A 22,981-nucleotide genomic window follows, 5' to 3' on the forward strand; every position below is an offset into this window, starting at 1 on the left:
TGTGTAGACTAGTCCCATGGCGGGCCGCGACGCTCCGCGACGCCACGCGACGCCGTGCGACGCCCTAAGACGCCGGCCCGGGCCGCGGCGTTGTACAAAACGACCGACCTGCCGGGCCAGGCTGTTTTGCCGGCTGTGTCTTCGAGCCAACCATGTGCCGTCGCCTCGGCTTCGCGCTGCTCGTCGGCGTCCTCGCCGCCGCCCTGGTCCTCCCCCCGGCGGCCAGCGCCCAAGGTACGGTCAGCCGCTTGACCAACAGCGCTGTCGCCGCTCTGTCTCTCTCGCCCTCGTGGGCCGTCCCTTGGGGTGCGGGTGTGAGAGAGACCAGGCTCGGACTGGCCAGGGCAGACAGGCAGAAAAATCTGCCGGGGACTTCGGGTTTGGGGCCAGTAACGCCACAAAGTTGGTCAAAAAGTGATTGAATCTCCGAAAGTTGCCATTTTTGCTGAATTTGGGCGGCCACTGCGTCCGATCTAGTTGCGGCCAACGGCCTACCTCGACGCCCTAGTATTCTTAAGACCCTACTCTTTCATGCCCTGTATCGGGAAGACGTTGACCACAACGATTTTGGCTTTGACCGCAAAGATTTTCCGACCAAGTTGGTCCAAAAGTGGTCGAATCTCGTAAATTTGCTGATTTTGCTGACTTTGGGTGACCACTGTGTCCAATCTAGTCGCCGTAAAAGGCCTCCCTCGACGTCCTAGTATTCTTAAGACCCTACTCTTTCATGCCCTGTGTCGGGAAGACGTTGACCACAACGATTTTGGCTTTGACCGCAACGATTTTTCGACCAAGTTGGTCAAAAAGTGGTCGAATCTCGTAAATTTGCTGATTTTGCTGACTTTGGGTGACCACTGTGTCCAATCTAGTCGCCGTAAAAGGCCTCCCTCGACGTCCTAGTATTCTCAAGACCCCACTCTTTCATGCCCTGTTTCGGGAAGACGTTGACCACAACGATTTTGGCTTTGACCGCAACGATTTTTCGACCAAGTTGGTCAAAAAGTGGTCGAACCTCGAGTGAAATCGTGACGACAGCGGCTTTCCGCAGATGAGTCGTCGTCCGGGTGGAACCCCTTCTCCTTCCTGAGGTCCTCCTTCTCGTCGCTGCGGTCGACGGCCGCGCGCAGCTTCGACGCCGTCAAGAACACGACTCTGAGCGTGGCCCACAAAGTGGTCAGGTCGGTACGGCGCGGCGCGTTGACGCGGGGAGGTGCTCACCGACGTGGTGCTTAAAGAACGCGTGGACGCTGCGCAGGTTCGCCGTGGTGCGTTCCACGGAGGACGAGATCTGCTACAGGATCATCGGCTGCTTCAACCTCAAGGCGCCGTGGTTCACACTGTCGCGACCCCTGCCCGCCCCCAAGAGCCCCGACAGCATCAACGTCGAATTCTTCCTGTACACCAGGTACGCCCGGCGCGTCCGCGGCCGAAAAACAAGCGAGGGCTCATTAGGCGAGCCGATTCCGTGGGTTCAAAACCCGAGCCGACCCTCTTTTTGTTCAGGGAGTCGGCGAGCCGCTTCACCATCCCGTCGGACGTTGAGCTGTCGCTGCAAGGCAGCACCTTCGACGGCGCCAAGAGGACCTTCTTCCTCGTCCACGGCTTCCTCAACAGCGGCAACGACGAGTGGATGGCCAAGCTCAAGGACGCCATCCTGGGACAGGTGAGTCACTCGCGTCGCCGATGACGCCGTGCGTGAAAGAAACTGACCCCGACCCCCGACCGCGTGCGCCCGGCCCGCAGGTCGACGGCAACGTGTTCATCGTCAACTGGGGCGGCGGTGCTATCGACCCCAACTACCTGCAGGCGGCGTCCAACACCAGGGTGGTCGGCCGGGAGATCGCTCGGTGAGGCGTCTGGCTTTCCTCCTTTGTCGCGCCCCGCGCCCTTGTCGTGATCTCTCTCCTCTCGCTGTCCCCGCCAGGCTGGGCAGGACGCTCATCCAGCAGCACGGCGCCGCGGCCAAGGACATGCACATCATCGGCCACAGCCTCGGCGCGCACATCTCCGGCTACGCCGCGCGCAACATCACCAACGTCGGCCGCGTCACCGGTCACTGCACCCTCTTAACCGCCATTATTTTCTTCCCCTTTTTAAAGTTGAAAAAAAAAAAATTATTTCTTTTTTTGCGACGGTTTGGCAGGCATGGACCCCGCTGGCCCGGGCTTCGAGGCGCTCTCCAGGACCGTGCGGCTCAACAAGAACTGCGCCACCTTCGTGGACGCGCTGCACACCAACGCCAGGCCGCTGACGCAGCTCGGCTTCGGCATCATGCAGACCGTCGGTAACCACGCGTGGCGCGACCAGTGCACTGTGAATGGCGGCAGAGCGGGAATGATCGGACGATCGGTTCATGACTGACGGCGGTTGCAGCCCACGTGGACTTCTACCTGAACGGCGGCGAGTTCCAGCCCGGCTGTGCGACGCCCTCCGTCGAGATGCCCTCCAGCCTGACGGACCTCATCTCCCTGCCGGTGACGGGTACGGCGTGACGGCGCCAGTGACGGGTACTTTGAAACCGCCCTTTGTCATTGTTGATTGTTGTTGATTGTTGATTGTCGGCAGCCCTGAACGAGCTCGTGAGCTGCTCGCACACGCGCTCCTACCACGTCTTCACCGAGGCCATCGCCAACACGACGTGCCGCTTCTGGGGCCACAAGACGAGCGTGGCTCGCCAGCGGCTCAAGTGGCGCAAGTCCGTGGCGGCCGAGGTGCCCGTCAAGGAGGGGCCCTGCAGGAGCGGCAAGTGCGTGCCCATCGGCCTGGACACCCCGGACTTCCCCGCCAGGGGCTCCTTCGCCGTCGTCACCGGCTCCGACAGCCCCTACTGCCGTGAGTATCCCACCCGGGGCCGAATCGCTGGACCGCGCGCCACCAGTCACTCTGAGCTTCCCTTGCTGCTTTGTGTTCACAGTGCAGGAGCGCTCCAAAGACGGCCAGTCCCTGGAGCAGCTGAGGATCTTGGGCTACGTCGACTAGGGACGCGCATCGACAGCGAAGGCGTCCCAATTAAAGTTTATTTTATTAAAATGACTCGTTTTCTTTGGCAAAATAAATTACACCGCACTGTTCTACGTCATGCGCCCTACGTCCCAGGGAAGTGCTCCCCGGAGCCCAGGCCGATGAACTCGGCGAACCAGCCCGTGCCGCCGTTGAGCGCGCTCGTGGTGTACTTGATGGCGAGGCGGTGCGTGGCGCCACGGATCAGGCTGGGCTTCGTCTGCAAACCGACCATTCACTCAGCCATGCACTGTAAATTCGAAAACTTGAACGACTCCGAACTAAGGAAGGCGACGAACCTGGTCGCAGAAGTGCCCCCGCTCCTGCTCGGAGCCGTCCACGTCCACGTCGAACACCTTGATGTAGTCCGTGGCGCACAGCGCGTTCGGGCCCAAGTCGAACACTGCAACCAGCACGGCCGAGTTAGAAAAATTAATACGTCAAACAGTTTCCGTGTTTTGTTGTTACTGCACCCTTGAACTGGAGCACGGGGTTCCGGGCGCCGGGCACCTCGATGTCCCAGCGGCACGTGGAGCTGTTGCGGTAGGGCGCGGGGTACATGGGGCTGGCCACGTGGCCGCTCTCGCGGTGGATGCTGCCGCCGCAGCCGGGGCCTGCAGCGGTGCAGCGCGTCAAGCAAAGCGCATCACGGGGCACACCGGTGGAGGCGGCCAAAGCTCCAGACGCGTTTGGAGCTCCAGAGTCGCTGAACAGGACGCGAACCGAACGTGTGACCCCACCAATGGATTCCTCGTTCGGAGAGCAGTCCATTGGTGGGGTCACACGTTCGGTCCCATTTAGCGACTCTGGAGATCAAAACCCGTCATGTACACCTTTGCACCAGCAGTACCTTGGTCGGTGGTGTAATACCAGCCCTCCACGTTGGAGTACATGTTGTCGTCCTTCTTCCAGTAGTTGATCAGCAGGTTGGGCCCCGTGGACGAGAAGGCCCTGCGCATGTCCGAGCCGCAGACGGTGCCTAGCGACGGGCTGGTCGTCTCCCGGCCATCAAAAAGCTGAAAGAAAATACAAAAAAAAAACATTTTTTTAAAGTGTGGTTATCAATTTTAGGACAATGTTGCCGAAAAAAATGAGCCGGCCGCACCTGGACGCCACCATCGACGCAGTTCGTGGACTCCGCCACGTAGGCCGTGTCCGTCATGACGAAGGTGACGGTGCTGTTGGCCGGGGCGGTGATGCGCACCTTGCAGCTCAGCTTGTCCGAGGGGAACCACACGTTGCCCGACGGCTCCGCCATCTCAGCGGCGGGGCACCCTTTGCCTGCAGAAAAAAAATTACACGCCGGGGATTTGAACCCGTGGAAAGCGAGCCCCATTGCAGTCACGCTACCCGCTACGCTACGGTGCCACGTCTCCTACCAGCCACGACGCGCAGCTGGAAGCCCTTCCCGACGGGCCTCTCCCCGGAGGAGTACACGATGGTGATCGACTGCGTGAACAGCCCGAAGTTCATCACCGGGGGCCTCTTGTTGTCGCAGAAGGAGTGCGGCGACGGGTCGGTGTAGGCGTCCAGCGTCATGCCAGGGTACTGCACAGTCCATTCATTTCATTTTACCCAAAACTGGCCAAAATGATTTTTTTAGTTGGCTTTTTTTTAAAATTAATTGCGCGGACTCACCGTCAAGAGATGGCCCAGCTGGCGGCCGATGTGCGTGTCGTTGCGGGAAGACCAAGTGCCGCCAGCGCCCTGCCGGCAAACACCAAGTTGGTGAAATTGGAAATTCCGCACGCGGTCGCACCGAGCTGCTCCTCGCCCACCTTGTAGATGTCCAGGCGGCCGGTCGAGAAGGCGTGGCCGCGACACTGGGCCGGCCCGTTGAGGTCCAGCGTGGTCACGTTCACGGAGCCCACCGAGTACTGCGTCTCCACGACCCACTGGCAGCGCACGGCGGCGGGCGGCGTCGACGGGAACCCGGGGGAACTGGCGAGCAAGCGGGTTTTGAACGCTGAGAGGCGCGGCGCGCTGGAGGCACGGTCCTGGAGCACTCACTTGAGGACGAGCTCGGTGATGTTCTCGTTGAGGCGGAAGGTGGAGGGCCCGCACACGGACCGCACCGCGGCGGCGCGGATCACCAGTGTGCCCTGCGCCTCCGCCGGCCCCGCCACCAGCCGCACCAGCACACTGCGGTCCGAGGACGTGAGCCGGGGCGGCGGCTGCGCGCGGCAGAACTTGCCCATGCTCGTGGAGAACTGCGTCAGACCGTCGGCCAGCTCCAGGTAGCTGCAGGAACACGCGTCGCGGTGGTGCAGCGTGGCGTTGGGGCACGGCGCCAGCAGCGCCACGCTGTCCACCGTCACGGACACGGTGTAGCCGTCCGGCGCCGTCAGCGACCAGTCGCAGTGCTGGAAGGCCAGCGGGTGCTTCATGCTGATGACGAGGCTCTCGCCGACGCCCAGCTGCAGCGCCGAAGCCGGCGCCAGCGCGGACTCCGTGTTGCCGGACCCGGACCGGCTGCAAGCGGATAGACCTGAGCATTGGCAAACAGCACGCCGCGGGCGGCACTCGAACCCGGCTCGAACCTGACAGTGCCGCAGTTGCCGCTGAAGAACCAGACGTGCGCGACGAAGCCCGCGGCCGTGATGCTGGAGTCCGTCTGCCAGCGCAGCAGCAGGCTGCGGCCCGTGCTCTGCAGGCGGGGCAGGTTGGCCGTCAGGTTGCCGCAGAAGCGGCCCAGGATGGCGGATTCGTTGGCCGTCGCGCCGTCGTACACCGCCAGCGAGTCGGAGAAGCAGTCGAACGACATCTCCACCACGAACGAGCTGAACCTGGCTCGGGAAAGACGGAGAAACACGCGTGAAAAAAAAAGCGCACCGGTATTCGAACCCACGGACCCACGGTCGCCGTACCTGATCGCAACCACATGGCCCGGCGGCGCGGTGACGTTGTAGGTGCAGTTGGCCGTGTTGGTGTACTGCCCGTCCTTGGACGGCGACCGGATCTCCGCCGGGGTCGTGATGTCCTCGTCGCAGTCTGAACAGGGAGGCAGGGCGTTCAGGTTAAGGACACAGCGGTGGGCACTCCGCCGTCATCGCTCCTCACCGTCCAGGTGGTACTCGAGCCGGAAGCCCTGCTGCTGCACCCATCGGTCCGTCTGGAAGGTGAAGTACAGCCTGTTGCTGACGCGCAGCTCCGCGGGCGGCTGCCGGTGGTCACAGTGTACGGTCCGGTAGCCGCCGTCCGAGTTGTAGGGCACGGTGGGGTCCTCGTCGAACTGCCGGATGATGGTCACGTTGTCGTACTGGCACGTCTTGGCTGCAAGGAGAGCGCCGTCAGGCACACTTTGGCGGTCGATGTCGCAGTCTCTGTCTCGCGGCCCGCGGGAGGGCATGGGTGCGAGAGAGAGAGAGAGAGAGAGAGAGAGAGAGAGAGAGAGAGAGAGAGAGAGAGAGAGAGAGAGAGAGAGAGAGAGAGAGAGACGCGACGCACCCGTCTCCACGCTGAAGTTGGTGAAGCGGGCCTGGATGACCCTGCCGGGGGCCAGCAGCTCGTAGCTGCAGTTGAGGTTGGCCGCGTATCCGACGGGGAATCCGGGCGACAGCACCTCGCCGCGGGGGCGGGCCGGCGTGAGCGTGCGCTTGAAGCCGCAGGCCACGCCCCAGGCGGCCTTGAAGCCCTCCGCCGAGCCCGAGCCGTCGGAGCGGAAGATGAGGCGCAGCCGCGCGCCAGAGGACAGCAGCGTCTCGCCGTCGGCGAGGGGCGTCCGGCCGCACAGGCGACGCACCGACCGCCATGCCGCCGCCTCCTCGTCGTAGTCCACCACCTCCAGGTGGTCGCCGGTGCAGTTGTCGCGCTGCTGGATGTTGAAGCGCTCCACGAAGCGCAGCGACACGCGGTAGCCCCGCTCGGCGCGCACCTCCCACGAGCACTCCACGTTGTCGGCGTAGCCGCGCGGGAAGCCCGGCGACGAGAAGGTGCCCGACGTGCCGTGGAGGATGCCGCCGCAAGCTGCGGCAGGCGGGGTGGGTTAGTTCGACGAATTCAATAGAGGTAATGTTACCTTTATTTCCGCACTCACCCCTGGCGTCGGTGGCGAAGGAGAGCTTGAAGGCGCCGCCGCTCTTGCCGGGCTTGTCGGGCCCCGAGTGGAACTCCACCCACAGGTGGCGGCCCGACGAGTGCAGCGGGTCCGCCCTCTGGCAGAACGGGCCCAGCTTGGGCGAGGTCCTGCTGTCACCGTTGTGCACCTCCAGGACGTCGTCGCACGAGCGGAGGTCCACGCGCTCGAACGTCACCAAGGCCTGCTTGCCCTCGTCGAAGACGATCTTCCAGGCGCAGTGCATGTTGGCCGGGTAGCTGGCCGGGTAGCCGGGGCTGGTCAGCTCCACGGGGTTCTCCAGCACGCCGCCGCACTTGTACCAGCGGTAGTCCATGGTGAAGTTCATGGAACGCTCGTACCAGGGGTGGCTCGCCTGCGACCGGGGGCAACGATGGTAGACAGGGCAGGGCAGCGCCGCGGACGGAGGCAAGCCAACCGACGTGTGTGTTGGGTCGGTTGCCTACCCACGAGGCTGAGCCAGCACCCGCGCGCACCATGGCCAGTCGGCCGGTCGGCCGGTCACACAGTGTGTCACACACGCCAAGGCGCGTGAGAATGCGCAAGAACCCCGGGGCCGAGCACGGCAATACATGACGCATAGAGAAACCCCATCACGGTGGCCGGGAGGCACTTTCTGTCAAAATTAGCGTCGCGCTGAGCAATTAGGCCTCGAGCCTCGTCATGGCGTTGGAATGGCTCCGGACGGTCCGAACCGAGCTGGCGCTGGCGGCCGTGCAGGCCCAGCTGCAGCACTCCGTCGGGATGCACCCCGCGGTGCCCCGAGATGGCCCTGCAAGCCGCGGAGGTGGTGGACGGGACGCACCGGGACGCACTTTGCCTATCAGACTAGCCTATCAGTGGACGGCGGCCACGGCCCGACACGCCCCCGCCGGCCCCGCCCGGTTGTCACGCTGGCGGCCTGGCGGGCTGGCGGGCGGGCTGGCGGGCGCGGGGGGCGGGGCCAGGCGGGTGGGCAGCCCGCGGGGCGCCGGGCCAGGCCGGGCCGACGTGGCGCCAACACCCGCACCGCCTGCATCTGGCCCGCTCCCCGCTCCCCGCTCTCCGCCGTGGTGTGGGGCTCCCGGTGGGGCGTGGCGGCCTGGCCCCGGGCCTGGCGGGGCGCGCGAGGCGGTGCTCTGGAACCGTCGGCCGGCAGGGGAGGAGCCCGCCGAGTCCTAACCTCAGATGGGCGGCGTTGTGCGGTGGTGTTCGTGTCAGGGCGACAGCGCGCCGAGGAGGTAGCCTCGAGCCCGCGCGTAGCCAGGCGCTGCCGCTTGCCGCGCCGCGCTCTCTCCGTCTCTCTCCGCCGCGGTCGATGCGCGCTGGCGCTGTCCTTGTCCGGCGCGGCGGTGCCAGCGCGGACTATCGGCCTCTCCGTCGGGCCGCTCGCTCGGGCCGCTCGCTCGGGCCGCGGCCCCTCCCAGCCCCGCCCCGCCGTGCCCACGCCCCGCGCCCGACCACGCCCCGCCCAGCCCCGCCCCGCTGCTGTGGCGCACAAGCCGCGCGCTGCGCAGTGCCGCGGCCGCCACGCCCCGCCCTCCGCCCCGCCGCCCCCTTCCCCTCACCTAGCGGGGCCGTCGGGGCCGTCGCGCCGTCCGGACCGTCCCACCCACACTGGCGCCGGAGCCGAGCCGCGCAGCGCGCAGCGTGGCGCCCGAAGGGCCCGAAGTGAGGTTAGGACGCCGGCGAATCAGAACCGCGCGCGTTGGCGGCAAGTTCAAACACCTACCACGACCATGTTGCTCATGTAGGGGCTGACGATGGTGACGGGCTCCTTCAGCGGGCCGCAGAGCCGCGTGACCGCGGTCCCATCTGCAACCGTCATCGGCGCCCGTCAGAAGAGACAGGGAAGCAGCAGTGAGTGGCGGTGTGGCAGTGATTCGCGTACCTGTCTCCTGCACCAGCACTCGCGTGGAGTACCGGTGGCACGGGAACCTGACGGTGCCCGGCAGCTGCAGCCTGGAGACGCGCACGGCCAGCGTCTGCGTCGGGCTGGTGGCGGGGCTGCCGCCGTCGGGGGGCGCGTCCAGCCGCCAGCTGCACAAGAAGGACTCGAGGCCGGCGTCGGTGGGCTGGTCCAGGGTCCCGTTGACGGCCGTGGACGGCGGCGCCCCGCAAGCTGCGCATCAACGTCACGGATGCCAAAACAAAGGCTCACGCACTTTGCGGTTGGTCCAGAGGGGCGGTGTACCCAGTGTACTGACCGACGGGCTTGTCCGTGTCGAAGTCGAGGACGAAGCCCCTGTTGTTGGTGGCGATGAGCGAGTAGAGCACCACGACCAGCGAGTTGGAGGTGGACTCGAAAGAGGTGCCCTGCTTCAGGGTGTAGTTGAGGTTGCGCATGGGCACTGTCTCTTCCAATCCGTGGTACAGCTGAAAAAGAAAAACAACTTTTGGCAGAACCAGCGGAAGCGCCTGGCAGGTAGGCAACCTTTTCAGTTCAGGACACGGGGGTGTTGCGGGCCAGCCTACCCACACGGCGCCTGCCGGGTAGGCAACCCAGTCGGTCTGGGACGCCGGAGTGTTGCGGGCGGGCCTGCCAACACGGCGCTCCAGGCCCCGGGGTTACGCGCCCAGACCGGCCCGCGCGGGGTAGCGCCGGCGCGCCGCTGCTCTAGCGCGCTGCAGCACGGGGTATCGCCAGGTGAGGCTGCAGCCAGCACGGCCAGCGAGCAGCGAACCCGCCAGCGGAGGGAGACGTTGCAGGAGTTGGGTCCAGTCTCACCCATATCCTCTGCATGTTGTAGCGCGGGAAGGCGGCCGGGGAGAGGTCCACGTCCTTGAAGGTGATGGTGATGCGGCGGCCCTCGGGCGCCTTGATGGTCCACACGCACCGCTGCCGCGGCACCTTGGACGGGTAGCCGGGGCTGCGGATGGTGCCGCGGGCCATCTCCAGGGTGCCGCCACACACTGCGGAGCAGGCGAGGGGTTAGGGGGGGGGGGACAGGCAGACAGACAGAAACTCGAGAGGACGGACCTTCCTTGTTGGAGGAGAACTGCAGAGAGAAGCCGCGGTACTGCAGCAGACCGCGGGGCCCGGACTGGAAGACGACCTTCACCTCGTTGCCCAGACTGGTGACGTTGGCGGGCGGCGCGATGCCGCAAAACGAGCCGAGAATCACGTCTGGAACAGGACCGCGGTTCGAATACCGAGCTGGTTTATTTTTTTACGGGAAAATGGGCGTCTGTTCCTCACCGGTGTCGTTGAAGCCGCCCTTGGCCATGCTGGTGACGGTGACGTTGTCCATGCAGAGGCGCGAGTTGCCGTACACGTGCAGGTCCTTGAAGGAGAGGGTCATGGTGGCGGTGGGGCTGACGACGAGCCGCCACTCGCAGCGCGTGGACGGCGGGTAGTGGCCGGGGTAGCCCGGCGAGGTGATGGTGCCCGAGGCACCTCGGATGGTGCCGCCGCAGGTCGCTACGGACACGGACACGTAAGGCCCTGCTGCCTACAACGAGTACCTGGAGTACCGGCCTCGGACGCACCGACGGACACGTTGGCGGTGAAGCCGTTGCCGGGCAGGGCCTCGTCGTTGAAGTAGCGGACGCGCAGCACGTTGCCCGTGGACTCCTGCGTGCTGGGCAGCGTGGAGCAGAACGTGCCGATGAGCGCTGCCGACTCCGTGGCGCCGTCGCGGAGCTCCACTGCGCTTTTCACGCACCTTCAGTAAAGCACGATCCCGTTAGCCGATCGTCTAGAACCTGCTGCTCGGCAACGCCAAGTCGGTGGGTTCAAATCCCAACCACAGTTGGCACTTTTTTGCTGCTTACGAGGACGACGACGACGTCGAGGACGACACGTCGAAGCGGCCGTCGAAGTCCATGCGCACGCGGCGGCCGGGCGGCGCCATGACCAACCACACGCACTCGGTGTGCGGGTTGGGGATGTTGGGGTGGTTGGGCGTGGCGATGCGCTCCGCCGCGCCCGAGTCCAGCAGCCGGATCTCGCGGCTGCAGTCCCCGGACTTCTGGTCGTAGCGGAGCACGAACCTCTGCGGGGCAATGGGTCGTGCAGGACAAGGTAACGGGGTCAGAGCGCGTTAGATGGATTCCCTCAGCTCACCGTGTTGGGCTGGTGCGCGCGGTACCGGACGTAGAGCTGGTTTCCGGTCGTCTCGGGCACGGTGGGCCTGCCCCTGCCGCAGTACTTGCCGTCGCCGAGCAGCGGGGACGCCGCGGAGCCACCGTTCTTGAGCTGCGGCCAGAGCGAAGGAATCGTGTCAGAGCAGCGAACCTTAGAGCAGCGACCGATGTGCTCCCTGGACTTGAATGCCAACCACTCACCAGCACGTAGGAGTTGCCGCAGGTCTCGGGGCCCTGGCCCTCGCCGGCCTCGGGGCTGATGTCGAGGTCGAGGAAGCTGACGGCCAGGGTGCGGCCCTGTCGCGCCGTCACCACCCACTCGCACGACGGCTCCACGCGGGGCATGTGTGCGATGGTGGTGTCGTTGGGGGCGGTGATGACGCCGCTCGGGCCGCGTAGTTCGCCGCCACACACTGCGAAAAGATTTTTAAAGTGCCTGAAAAGGGATTTCAACTTTTACGGTGTGCTGTCTTTCTGGCGGGCCTCACCCGAGTACACGGTGGCGGCGAAGCCCGTGCCGTTGACACCCCAGTCGGACAGGAAGTTGACGAGCATGAAGTTGGTGGCGACCAGCGAGGAGTTGTAGGTGACGTTGGGCAGGCACAGGGTGTACTGCAGCTTCCAGTTGGGACCACCGCCCTCGCCCGTGGACACCAGCACGCGGTCCAGCACGCACCCGGGCGTCACCTCCAGGTCCATGTCGTTGAAGAAGATGGCCAGGTGCCAGCCCGGGTCCGTGTCCAGCACCCAGGTGCAGTTGAGGTGCTGGCCGTAGCCCGCCGGGTAGCCGGGGCTGGTGAAGTTGTACTTGCCGCCGGCGGGGAGGTGGACCGCCGCGCCGCACTTGTCGCCTGCGGGCACGGTCGTTCAGTACCAACCTCCTCGACGGCAAGGGTTGCCAACCTCAGCCTGCCCACCAGGCCCACCAGACCCACCAGGAAACATCGAGGCATTGCTCTGGCGGGCTTGGCAACCCTTTCGGGCGGCCAGGGACTCACCGGCGCTGGCCTCCACGACGGTCTCGGCGTTGCGCGCCACCTCGCGCCACTGCAGCAGGAAGGCGGAGGCGCGCCGGATGGGGTGGGTGTAGAGGCGCACGAAGGCCACGTTGGACGTGGTGGTCATGGGCGGGGGCAGCGCGCCGCCGCAGCCCTTGAACAGCTTGGGCGCCGTCTCGTCCACGCCGTCGTACACCTGCGAGGGCACACACACCAGGCGGTCATCGGGTTTCCAGGTTGGGGGCTAGAGGTTCGACTCCGTGTCGTACGGTACGCGTACCGCCAAGTAGACCATCTCGCAGTCCTCGCTGAAGTAGTCGGTGTTGAGGTCCTTGATGGTGATGCTGATGACCTTGGTGGCCGCGGTGGCCGTGATGCGCCACTGCAGGTCGGCGTTCTGCGCGTAGGGGCTGGGGTACAGTGGCGAGGCGATCTGGCCCTCGGGGCCCGACAGGTTCAAATCACCGTGCGCTGAAAAGAAATTTTTTTAGGAGATGATACCTTCACACTTGAAACATACTTAAAACTACTATACACATGAAGGTGTCAGAGAAACCGAGAAATTTGAAAGGGAAAAGAAAAAATTTGAACTCTACACCCCCTCCCCAGTCTTAATGGGGAGGCCTCCTGCTTTACTTCGGTGTTCGGGATGGGAACCGGTGCTATCAGGTACCTGGGGTTAATCCCGTCAGCGACCCTAAGCGTTCGCCGGGGGACCCAGTAGGACCCCAAAGCTCAGGCAGCTGGGTGAGAGCACCCAGTACGAAGCTCTTTGAGGGGCGGGACGTAGAGTGAGACGACAGAGAGACAGAGAGAGACTCAGACAGAGAAGAGGTTTGGTGGGAGCTTTTTGTTTTCGTAGGGTTGGTTGTGTACCCCATGGTACCCCCACTGTCCGGCGCTCCCGTACCGAACATACAGCGTTTTAGGCCAGCTTCAAAGGACTTATCATCGCCTCCCCGACAAGTCAAGGAGGCACCACCCGCAACCACACACCGGGTGGTCTGGATTGATGGATCAAATACGCCATCGCTCCAGTGCCGAGGCCAACCCGCCGAAGCGGATTGCTTTTTAGACACCCACAGCGGAGTGGCCAGGTGAATGTGACTCTGACCACTACGCTATCACGCTTGTACGTCTGGCAGCGTGTTGGACGACGGGTTTGAGTTGCACTGGGAGGAAGGCGGTTGAAAAATGTAATGAAATGATGGGATTCGATCCCCGGACCCCGCCCTTGCGATCACACGACTTTACGTTCTCGGCCACCACGGCCCATGATGAGGGGACCGGCATGAGGTGGGCTCTTGACGCAACAGGACTCGACCGACCCGTTCAAAATTTCGCAAGAAGTTGGGGGAGTCGAACCGCCGACCCTCGCACTGGGAACCGACGCCTCTACTCCCTGGACCACCACGCCCCATGCTCGGAGTGGGCTCACGTTTACGGGTTTGAACCGCACTGGGTGAGGCAGTAAAATTAAATGGAAATATTTGTTAGGAGTCGAACCTCCGGCATGTGGGCCTGTTGCACACGGCTCCGCTCTCATGGCCTCGAACCACCACCCTTAGGATAGCAAGTCGAAAAAACTTTTGTGACGCTGGTATTCGAACGCCGGCCTGCGGTAACTCGATCCCACGTCTCTAACCTCTCGGCTATCACAGCAGTTGTGAAACGCGATGGATCATCTGCTTTCATTAACGTTCGTTGAATAAGACTTTAAAAAAAAAAAAAAAAAAACTTCAAATTTTTTTTGGCCCTGGCCGGTGTTTGAACACGGAACACGGAGTGCACGGACCGAGAGCGAAGTCCGCGAGGAAGCCGGGCGCGGTGTCGGCGTCGTCGCTCCGGAACTTGATCCACAGGGACTTGGAGGAGGACACGTTGGTGGGCACGGCGTCCGAGCCGCAGAACACGCCGATGACGGCGCCCAGGGCGTGCTCCTCGCGCACCTCCAGGTAGTCGTCGACGCAGCCCTGCGAGGCCACCAGGTTGAAGGCCGAGAAGGCCAGCTGCACGCGGTTGCCTGGACATGGCGCACACGGGGTACCATCGTTTAAAAAGATGAACATCTTTTACTTGTGCTTTTATTTCATGGTTCTCACCCGGGGCGCTCTTGATGGTCCACTCGCACTCGACGCCGGGCGCGTAGCTGTCCGGGTACCCCGGCGACGCGATGGAGCCCCTCTCCGCGTTGTACGTGCCGCCACAGGCTGCCGGGGCAGAGTCACAAGTGGATGAACAACTCCTCCGGAGCTACTTGCCGGCGGAGGCCGTGCGCCGTACCATTGCTGAGCACGGAGTAGGCGGCCGAGAACCACCCGTGGAAGGTGTTGTGGGGCGAGACGAGGTTGACGTGCAGCGCGGCGCCGCGGCTGGTGATGGGGCGCGGCAGGTGCGACGTGCAGTAGCGGCCCAGCAGCTGCCCGCTGTTGTCCAGCCCCTCCCACACCTCCAGGTGGTTGTTGTCCACGCACTGCTCCGTCTCCTGCAACGCGCAAAGCGTCCGCTCCGGTTGGCGTTGGGGAGGCCGACGGGACAGCCAGAGGCCAGAGGGCGGCCGCTGCTGCGCTGCCGCTACCCACCCCCTCCTCGTCCAGGTGGCTGACGACGAGCTGGGTGATGGTGAGGGTGACGTGCTGGCCGGCGTCCGCCGCCACCAGCGTCCACGTGCAGTTGGCGTTGTCGCCGGCCATGTTGATGGCCTCGTGGGAGGAGATGACGCCGCCGTCGGTGACCGTGATGAAGGCGCCGCACACCTGCAAGCAGGGCGTCGTCGTGGACCTTGGCTCGGCATGGGGAGGAAGGCGCCCCTCAACTCACCGTGGCGTAGCTGGCGCGGAAGCCCTTGGCGGTGCGCGTGCCGTCCGACTTCATCCGCACCGTCATGGTGTTGGCCTTGGACGTGACGGTCGTCCTGTTCTCCGGGATCCGCGAGCCGCAAAGGCGCAGCAGCTCGCCGTCGTCCTCCAGGCTGGGGCCGTCCACCACCTTGAGGTAGTCGCTGCTGCAGTTGCGGCTGTAGTCGATGTCCAGGTCCTCCAGCGTCAGGCGCACCGAGTGCCCCTCGGCCACCTCGATGTTCCACACGCAGTCGTCCGCCGGCCCGTAGTTCTTGGGGTAGCCCGGCGAGTTGAGCTGGCCGTACGGCGCCGTGAGGCGGCCGCCGCAGCCTGCGGAGGGAGAGAGACAGAGAGAGTGAGGAGACGAGCACGGAAGGCGGTCGTCGGCGTCCTGGAGCAATACGCACGGCCGTCGACGCGGCGGTAGCTGGCGTTGAAGCCCCGCCCGCTGAAGGAGTGGTCCGTGACGAAGCGCACGAACATGTACCGGCTGGACGACGTGTACGTGATGGGCTTGGCCTCGGTGTGGCACAGGTTGGCGAGTCGCGGGGCGGTGTCGTCCGGGCCGCCGTACACCTGCAGCAAGACCGCCAGGGAGACCGTCAGGGAGACTGGCCCACTGTGCGAAGGGGATCGAACGCGGCACCGAGACGCACCGAAATGCTGTCGAACACGCAGTTCGGGACGTGCTCCATGCTCATGTCCCAGATGGTGAGCTCGATGCTGGTGCCCCAGTCGCCGACGATGGTCCACTCGCACACGCGGTCCGTCGGGTAGTACGTGGGGTAGTTGGGCGAGGTGAACGCACCCTCCGGGCGGCGCAGTTCGCCGCCGCAACCTGCGAACCGTCACTGGGACTCAGCAGAAGTATCGAAATAACGCAACGGATTACGCTTTTATGCTTACGCAACGTCATAGACTCGATGACACCCGGTGATACGCACCCTCCGACACCCACTCCAGTCGGAAGCCCGAGTTGGGCGAGAACGTGGGGCTGTTGAAGCTGACGTAGACCTTGTTGGTCTTGGAGGCCACCATGGGCGGCAGCTTGGAGCCGCAGAAGCGGCCCAGCTCCGGGCCCGGACTCTCCTCGTCCGTCTCCGGGTCCTTCTGGCTGTCGCGGATCTGGACAACGATTGCCATTGTTTGGAAATGTGGAGATATTCGGCCACAAAAGTGGCGACCCTGCCCGCTGTCGCGAGCTGCTCACCAGGACGTAGATGTAGTTGCAGGAGAGCACGGACTGGTACTGCTCGTCGCGGATCTCGGCGGCGGTGCTCGGCGTGACGAAGGCCCTGCCCCAGGTCGGGCGGCCGCCGCGGAACTGCCCCAGCCGGTAGAAGCCGCGGCCCGGGATGGCGAAGGGCAGCTCCAGCCCGATGTGCGAGAAGGTGATGTTGATGGTGTTGCCGCGCGGCACCGTCACCGTCCACATGCAGTCGGCGCGGCGCGGCGGGGCGTTGGGCCAGTTGGGGCTCTCCAGGACGCCGTGCAGGCCGGTGAGGTTGGCCTGGCACGCTGCAGCCACAGCCAAACTCAGTCGCAAGAACCACCACGGCTGCCACGTCGAACCACAGTCTACTCACTCGACTCGTAGTCCAGCGCGAAGCCCCGGCTGTTGAACATGGCGTCGGAGTGGAAGCGCACGTACATGTGGTTGGTCTTGGACACGACGGGGTCCGGCCGGCCGGAGCAATAGCGGCCCAGCTGCTTGCCGACGGTGGGCAGGCCGTCCCACAGCTGCAACGAGAGCGGAGAAAACGCTGTGACGCGGGATAGGCGGGTCTTCGAACCGGGGACCGGGGACTCACCTCCACGTAGTCGAAGATGCAGCGCGTGCTGGTCTCCAGCTCCAGGTCGGTGAACATGACCTTGACGACGGAGCCGTGCGCCACGGCGATGCTCCAGTAGCACTCGGCGCGGTTGCCGTACGGCTGCGGGTAGTTGGGGGAGTGGATGGTGCCCGAGGACGCCGACAGCGTGCCGCCGCAGCCCTGGGAGGCCGAGTCCCACAGGAAGCGGAAGCCGCGGCCCGCGCGGTTCGTGTCCGACTTGAAGCGGATCGAGAGCTCGTTGGTGATGGACAGGATCACGGGCGGCGCCTTCGTGCCGCAGTACTTGCCCACGAGCGGCGAGCGCTCCGAGCCGCCGTTCCTGCCAGAGGACCCCGTCGTGAAAGGCCTGTCTCGCCACGCCACCGGAAGCCGGAGGCCGGACACAGAAAGTGGCGTACCTGATCTCAATCGAGTCCCAGTTGCAGTTGTGCGAGTCCTCCAGGTCGAAGTCCGTGAAGTTGAGGCGAATCTGCTGGCCGTTGGGCACGCGCAGCGAGTACACGCAGTCCCTGCCGCTGGGGTAGTTGTTGGGGTAGTTGGGGCTGCTCACCACGCCGCTCGGGGACAGGAACTTGGCGCCGCACACTACAGAGGGCCGTGGGACGCGAGTTCAAATACCAAGACCAACTCGTTCAATTTTTATTTTATTTTTTGGTTTGGTTACACGTACCTTTGGTCTGGTCCAGGAAGGTGTAGGTGGCCGTGAAGCCCTCCTTGTTGAGCGAGCTGTCGGAGCGGAAGACCACGTTCATCACGCTGTCCGTGGACGTCATCACCGGCGGGATGGTCTTCCCGCAGAACCTGCGGGGCGGAAATAACCAGAGCTAATTGCTGCCTTAGTTTGGGAACAGTTCCGCCGCAGAGTTGATGCAAATCGTGATTCGGCCGGACTTTTGGCGGCCACTGCCTTCGCTGTGTTGGTACCGACCTGCCGAGCAGGCCGCCCATCCCCGGCACGGTGCTGTTGTCGTACACGGCGACGTAGTCGAAGTCGCACTCGCGCGTCTTCTCCAGCACCAGCGAGACGAAGGTGAGCTGCACCACGTGGCCCGGCGGCGCCACCAGCAGCCAGGAGCACTTGGCGTCCGACGGGTGGTTGCCGTCGGAGCCGCGGGGCGACTCGATGAGGCCGTGGCGGTCCTTGAGGATGCCGCCGCACACTGGGGGAGCACCGCGAGTGAGACGGGCTGTGCGGCGACGACGACCTGGTACACTGCTCACGCTACTCACTCAGGTCGATGGCGGAGTAGTTGGCCCGGAAGCCACGGCCGCCGAGGGAGTTGTCCGTCACGAACTCGATGAACATGTTGTTGTGCGTGGACACGAGGGGGTGGTCGGGCAGGTCCGCTTTCATGCCGCAGTACGTGCCGATGGCTGTGGCGTTGGTGTCGTACCCGTCGCGCACCTGCAAGTTCGTCACGGTGGTCACGCCGCCTCGTCACGCCGCCTCGTCACGCCACCCTCGTCACGCCACCCTCGTCACGGCCCGTCACGCACCGTCACGCTGTCGTAGAAGCAGCCGTTGCCGCTGTTGTCCTCCACGTCGAAGTCCTGGAACTCGAGCGACACGGCCGTCTTGGGCGCGAGGCGGATCTCGTAGACGCACCGCCGGCTCATGGGGTACGGGTTGGGGTAGTACGGCGAGGAGAAGGCGCCCTGGAGCTCGGTGAAGACCCCGCCGCACTCTGGAAGGAAGTCCGGGCTGAGACATCTGGGGACGTTGGAGGTCGCGTACGCCGTGGCAACAACACTCACCGACTTCGTAGCGGAACGTGAAGCCGGCCTTCTGGTACGACGTGTCGGTGTGGAAGAACACGAACATGGTGTTGGAGGAGGACACGACTCTGGGCGGCTTGGTCCTGCAGAACTTGCCCACGACCGGCGCGTTCTGGTCCGGGCCGTCGTATATCTGTCCACCAAACAAGATGAAAGCAAGAGAGTGGAGGCAGGTTAGGTTAGGTTAGGTTAAGTTAGGTTAGGTTAGGCAGTGGCTCGGCTCGGCGCTGACCTCCAGGTAGTCGAACATGCAGCCGTCGATCTGCTCGATGTCGAACTCGTCCTCGAACTCGATGCTGATGCGCTCCGACACCGGCACCTGGATCTTCCAGCCGCAGTCCATGTTGGAGCGGTAGTTGCCGTCGGCGCCCTTGGGGGCTGTCACCACGCCCGAGGGCTCCGTCAGCACCCCGCCGCACCCCGGCGTGCCTGCAGCAGGACGAAGGAGGAGTACAGTGCGCGCTACACTGTCGGGGAGGCGACCTTAAAACCGGAACCAGTTAGTGACTGACCCTCGGTGGCGGACGCGGCGATCTGGAAGCCGCCGTCCTGGCCGCTGGCATCCGAGTGGAAGTACAGCGTGAGGGTGTTGCCGGAGCCGACGAGCGGCGCGGGTACGTGGCTGGAGTTGCAGTAGCGCGCCAGCAGCGGGCTGTCCGAGTCCAGGCCGTCGCGGACCTGGAGGGCAGGACGACGAGGTTGGCTTCTGGGGGAGGCAGACCGGCACCCACTCGGCCACACTCACCTCCAGGAAGTCGAAGCTGCAGTTGGGGTGGTTCTCGATCTGCATCGAGAAGAAGTGCAGCTGCACCCGGCGGCCCGGCGGCGCCATGACGACCCAGTAGCAGTCCCGGTTGGCCGGGTACTTGCCCGGCGACCCGGGCGAGCTGATGGACGCGTGGGACTCCAGCTCGATCAGGCTGCCGCACTCTGCGGTCACGACAACGTCACGTTAAGAAGTGGCAACAAGAACAAAGTACTCGTTCACTCATTGTTGCGACCAACTTTGCGAGGCTGGTGCTCTTAAACTAGCTGTGCTTAAGTGGTCCCCGCTGCGCGGCATGAAAGAGTAGACCCACTGGGGACGTCCTCCGGGCCTGGCGCCACTGGCGGTACCCACCCGGCTTGACGGAGGTCCAGTGCAGCTCGAAGCCCCTCTTGGCGATGCTGGAGTCGGCCCGGAACCACAGGTACAGCGAGTTGTGCGTGGACATGATGTGGCCGTCCTTGGGCAGCTGGAGGCCGCAGAAGCGGCCGATCTGGTGGCTCCCGGACGTCGGACCGTCGTGAATCTAGGGATAGCCGCGTGGTCAGGGGCATTGACTTCCAAAGCGCGTGCCTTTGGTTCGAACCTGAGAGACTTTAATTGCCATTCGGACTTTCCCCCGAGTTTCACCTGCAGCCAGTCGTAGTTGCACTGCGTGCCGTCTTCCACCTCGAAGTGCGTGAAGGTGACGTTGAGCACCATGGAGGTGTTGGTGATGATGACCCAGCCGCAGTTGACGCCGTGGGGGTACACGTTGGAGTTGTTGGAGTGCGGGAACCTCAAGGTGCCCGCCTCGCTGCGGAGGAAGCCTCCACACGCTGCGGACCACAGGAGTCTCAGTGAGGACCGCCACTTCCAATGAGGACCACTACAGGACCGCCACTTCCAATGAGGACCACTACAGGACCGCCACCCCCGGCGACTCACCGTCCTGCCGCGTCTCGCAGCGCTCCCCGGTGAAGCCGTCCGGGCAGTCGCACGTGAAGTCGGCGTCGGCCTTGATGCAGGTGCCGCCGTTCTGGCACGGGCTGGACGAGCAGGGGTCCGCCGTCTCGCAGTCGCGGCCTGCAGAGAGGCCGGCGTCCAGGCCGAAGAAGGGGTACGTACAACCGGAGCAGTAGTAAGGGGAGTACTTATTACTGGTCCGGGTGGACGCAGTGCCTACCCTTGAAGCCGGGACGGCAGGTGCAGGTGTAGCTTCCCGCCGAGTTGGTGCAGGCCGCGCCGTTGCGGCAGGGGCTGGACGCGCAGGGCCCGCTCGGCGCCGCGGACGTCGTGTTGGCGGGGAAGCAGCCCTGGGGGCCCACGCCGCTGCCCGCGTAGCCCGCCATGCACACGCAGTACACCGACTGACCGGAGCCTGCGGCGCGAGGAGGAACTCGTACCGGTGCACCTGATGTAGGAAGTACAGAAAGGTGGCGGACCGGCGGGGTGGACTCACCGGGCAGGTGGATGCAGGTCGCCAGCGGGTGGCAGCCGCCATTGTTGACGTTGCACACGCCCTGGAAGCTGCAGCTGCGGCCGTCGCCGACGTAGCCCGGCGGGCAGGGGCCGCACACGCTGGAGCCCTACACACACGTTGTCATCCTCCCTCCCGTTCACTTTCAAAGGCCGTACAGTGTAGCGTCCTCACCCGGGTGTTGATGCACTGGACGGACGGCGAGACGGAGCAGCCGCCGTTGTTGACGAGGCACTCGTCGACGTCGGTGCAGTAGTAGCCGTTGCCGGCGAAGCCCTGGGGGCAGGACCCGCAGCGGAAGGACCCCGGCAGGTTGATGCAGGGCACGGGCGGGTCGTGGGAGCAGGCGGGCCGCGACGCGGCGCACTCGTCCTCGTCCACGGTGCAGGCGCGCGTCGCGGGGTCCTGCCTCCAGCCCTGGCTGCAGATGCAGCTGAAGTCGCTGGCGCCCTTCTGCACGCACACGCCGTTGCCGCAGAGGTCGTTGCCGGCCGCGCAGCTGTACGACTGCTGCATGCAGTGCGTGCCGAAGAAGCCCGCCTTGCAGTTGCAGCGGTACGAGCCCGGCGTGTTGACACACACCGCCTCGTTCTGGCAGCCCAGGTCCGTGCCGAGCAGGCGCGCGCACTCGTCCACGTCCAGCTCGCACACGGTGCCCTGTAAGCGGAGCAGCGTTGACGGGGACGTGCCACGACGGCGACCTGGTGGTGGCCAGACCGACTCACCTCCCAGCCGGCGGGGCACCTGCAGATGAAGCCGTTGTAGACGTCCTCGCAAGCGCCGCCGTGCATGCAGGGGTTGCTGGCGCACTCGTTGGTCATGAGGGTGCGTTCCAGAGTCCGCAGCCGGCGCTCCACCGCCCGCAGCTGCGACCCCGCCACCGGGGAAGACCGTTAGTAGCCGAAAATAAATGAGATTGCGATGACACATCGATCGGCGCTTACTCTGCGGTTCACGCTGTTCCTCTGCGTCGTGTTCAAGCGTCCCCCTCCAGTCTGCGGGCAGAAGGGCAACCATCATGGAAGTGCAAGCGAGATCGCGGCGGCGGCGGTTCTCCCCGTTCACCCCGCATACCGAGTTGCCGACGGCGGCCTCCAGGTGGCGCACGCGGATGCCGATGGCGCGCAGGTCCTCCGTGAGGCCCGCGAGGCGGGCCATCTGCAGCCGCGACGCCGGGCCGCCCGGGCCCCGGAAGTCGTCGAGCCGCGGAGACATGGCGCGCATCTGCGGAGGACAAGGGGTTGGGTTCACTTGGGTCAGTTCAGCCTGCACTGTAAACTGGTTCCGGCGGCCGCGCGCACCATGTTCACCACCCTGTCCAGGTCCTGGCCCTGCACGTTGAGGCTCAGGCCCGCGTTGATCGTGATGTTCCTGGGGCCCTCGATGAAGAGGTGGCCGTTCTCGACGCGAAACTGCGGCCTGGGGGACAGAGCAGTGTGGCAGAGAGTGTGTGACGCCCGAACGTTTGATCTACCCCCACGCCAGAGAGGGAACATTCATCCCCCGATAAATATACCCCACAGCCATGGCGCGAAGGCCATGCCCCTATAGGTACACTCCTCCAAAAGGTACATTCATGGCACGACACCAGCCCGGCCCGCCCGCTGCAGTGAGTACCCACTGCGTTAAAAGGAAGTTCCGGTCGGCGCCGACGCCGCCGCTAAGCACTCCGAGGACGCCGGTGAGCACGCCGATCAAGAAACCGAAGCCGGCGGTCGCCATCCTTGCTGCAGAGGGGGCTCGGCTCAGTGCTCCAGGACGACAGCCATGGTGTCCTGGGAGGAACTGGGGCCAGACTGCGGCGCCGGGCTATGGAGGCGGTGCCTGTGATGTCATCGGTGCCGTCGGTGCCTCCGCATGGTGCCATGTGCCACCCTCGCTCGGGCCATGTGGCCGATACCGCCAGATACGCGGGCACGGAGGCAGTTTGGGGGTCCACGCCAGTCCACGGCCACGGCAACCGAGGCGCCGAGCCCCAGGGACCGTCCTTGACTCACCAACTCATTAGAATAAAGACCGAGGTAGAGACATTCTACGAAAATTTTTGTATACCAGCGACAAACAGCGCACGAAAATTATCCGGGCTGGGGTTCTCCTTAAGTGTGATCCACGTTTCATGACACGCCATTTTTAAAATGTAGAAAGGTATTAGCCAGAAAGGCGGGAA

At 64.5% G+C, this 22,981-nt stretch overlaps 2 protein-coding genes across 2 annotated transcripts; one reads left to right on the forward strand and one right to left on the reverse strand.

Moving 5' to 3' along the window:
• The first annotated feature begins 77 nt into the window (after nt 1-77).
• Nucleotides 78-3,074, forward strand: LOC117647088 (pancreatic triacylglycerol lipase-like). The gene is made up of 10 exons (XM_034388603.1): nt 78-234; nt 1,049-1,178; nt 1,256-1,405; nt 1,504-1,663; nt 1,744-1,847; nt 1,925-2,052; nt 2,144-2,284; nt 2,374-2,481; nt 2,566-2,832; nt 2,915-3,074. The coding sequence occupies exons 1-10, from the start codon at nt 153-155 to the stop codon at nt 2,977-2,979; spliced, it is 1,335 nt and encodes a 444-aa protein (XP_034244494.1). The 5' UTR covers nt 78-152; the 3' UTR covers nt 2,980-3,074.
• On the reverse strand, nt 3,004-22,616 carry LOC117647364 (cubilin). The gene is made up of 58 exons (XM_034389087.1): nt 22,436-22,616; nt 22,116-22,233; nt 21,889-22,038; nt 21,759-21,809; nt 21,540-21,680; nt 20,989-21,471; nt 20,797-20,923; nt 20,521-20,715; nt 20,283-20,420; nt 19,986-20,173; nt 19,710-19,881; nt 19,335-19,519; nt 19,102-19,267; nt 18,822-19,018; nt 18,569-18,722; nt 18,311-18,498; nt 18,044-18,218; nt 17,742-17,973; nt 17,484-17,614; nt 17,212-17,398; nt 16,790-17,132; nt 16,565-16,718; nt 16,189-16,496; nt 15,923-16,103; nt 15,635-15,816; nt 15,386-15,554; nt 14,959-15,308; nt 14,721-14,894; nt 14,422-14,623; nt 14,241-14,348; nt 13,934-14,161; nt 12,419-12,609; nt 12,139-12,334; nt 11,629-11,991; nt 11,342-11,553; nt 11,121-11,252; nt 10,829-11,049; nt 10,544-10,719; nt 10,254-10,475; nt 10,035-10,181; nt 9,783-9,967; nt 9,262-9,430; nt 8,946-9,176; nt 8,787-8,869; nt 7,037-7,430; nt 6,448-6,966; nt 6,061-6,273; nt 5,868-5,991; nt 5,541-5,786; nt 5,011-5,472; nt 4,779-4,941; nt 4,639-4,707; nt 4,380-4,548; nt 4,106-4,281; nt 3,851-4,016; nt 3,474-3,614; nt 3,300-3,403; nt 3,004-3,220 (listed from the first exon to the last, which is right to left on the reverse strand). The coding sequence occupies exons 1-58, from the start codon at nt 22,534-22,536 to the stop codon at nt 3,086-3,088; spliced, it is 11,487 nt and encodes a 3,828-aa protein (XP_034244978.1). The 5' UTR covers nt 22,537-22,616; the 3' UTR covers nt 3,004-3,085.
• Between the last annotated feature and the right edge of the window lie 365 nt (nt 22,617-22,981).

This window comes from Thrips palmi, unplaced genomic scaffold (assembly GCF_012932325.1).
Source record: "Thrips palmi isolate BJ-2018 unplaced genomic scaffold, TpBJ-2018v1 HiC_scaffold_2, whole genome shotgun sequence".
NCBI lineage: Eukaryota > Metazoa > Arthropoda > Insecta > Thysanoptera > Thripidae > Thrips > Thrips palmi.

Bases quoted from the DNA above. Each gene is read 5' to 3' on its own strand.
- LOC117647088 (XM_034388603.1), top strand. From the start codon at position 153: ATGTGCCGTCGCCTCGGCTTCGCGCTGCTCGTCGGCGTCCTCGCCGCC. The intron at 1,848-1,924 runs GTGAGGCGTCTG...TGTCCCCGCCAG, and splicing joins GTCGGCCGGGAGATCGCTCG to GCTGGGCAGGACGCTCATCC. The intron at 2,285-2,373 runs GTAACCACGCGT...CGGCGGTTGCAG, and splicing joins CGGCATCATGCAGACCGTCG to CCCACGTGGACTTCTACCTG.
- LOC117647364 (XM_034389087.1), bottom strand. From the start codon at position 22,536: ATGGCGACCGCCGGCTTCGGTTTCTTGATCGGCGTGCTCACCGGCGTC. The intron at 21,681-21,758 runs GTAAGCGCCGAT...GCGGGGTCGCAG, and splicing joins GGAACAGCGTGAACCGCAGA to CTGCGGGCGGTGGAGCGCCG. The intron at 15,555-15,634 runs GTGCGTCTCGGT...GTCTTGCTGCAG, and splicing joins GCGTGTTCGACAGCATTTCG to GTGTACGGCGGCCCGGACGA.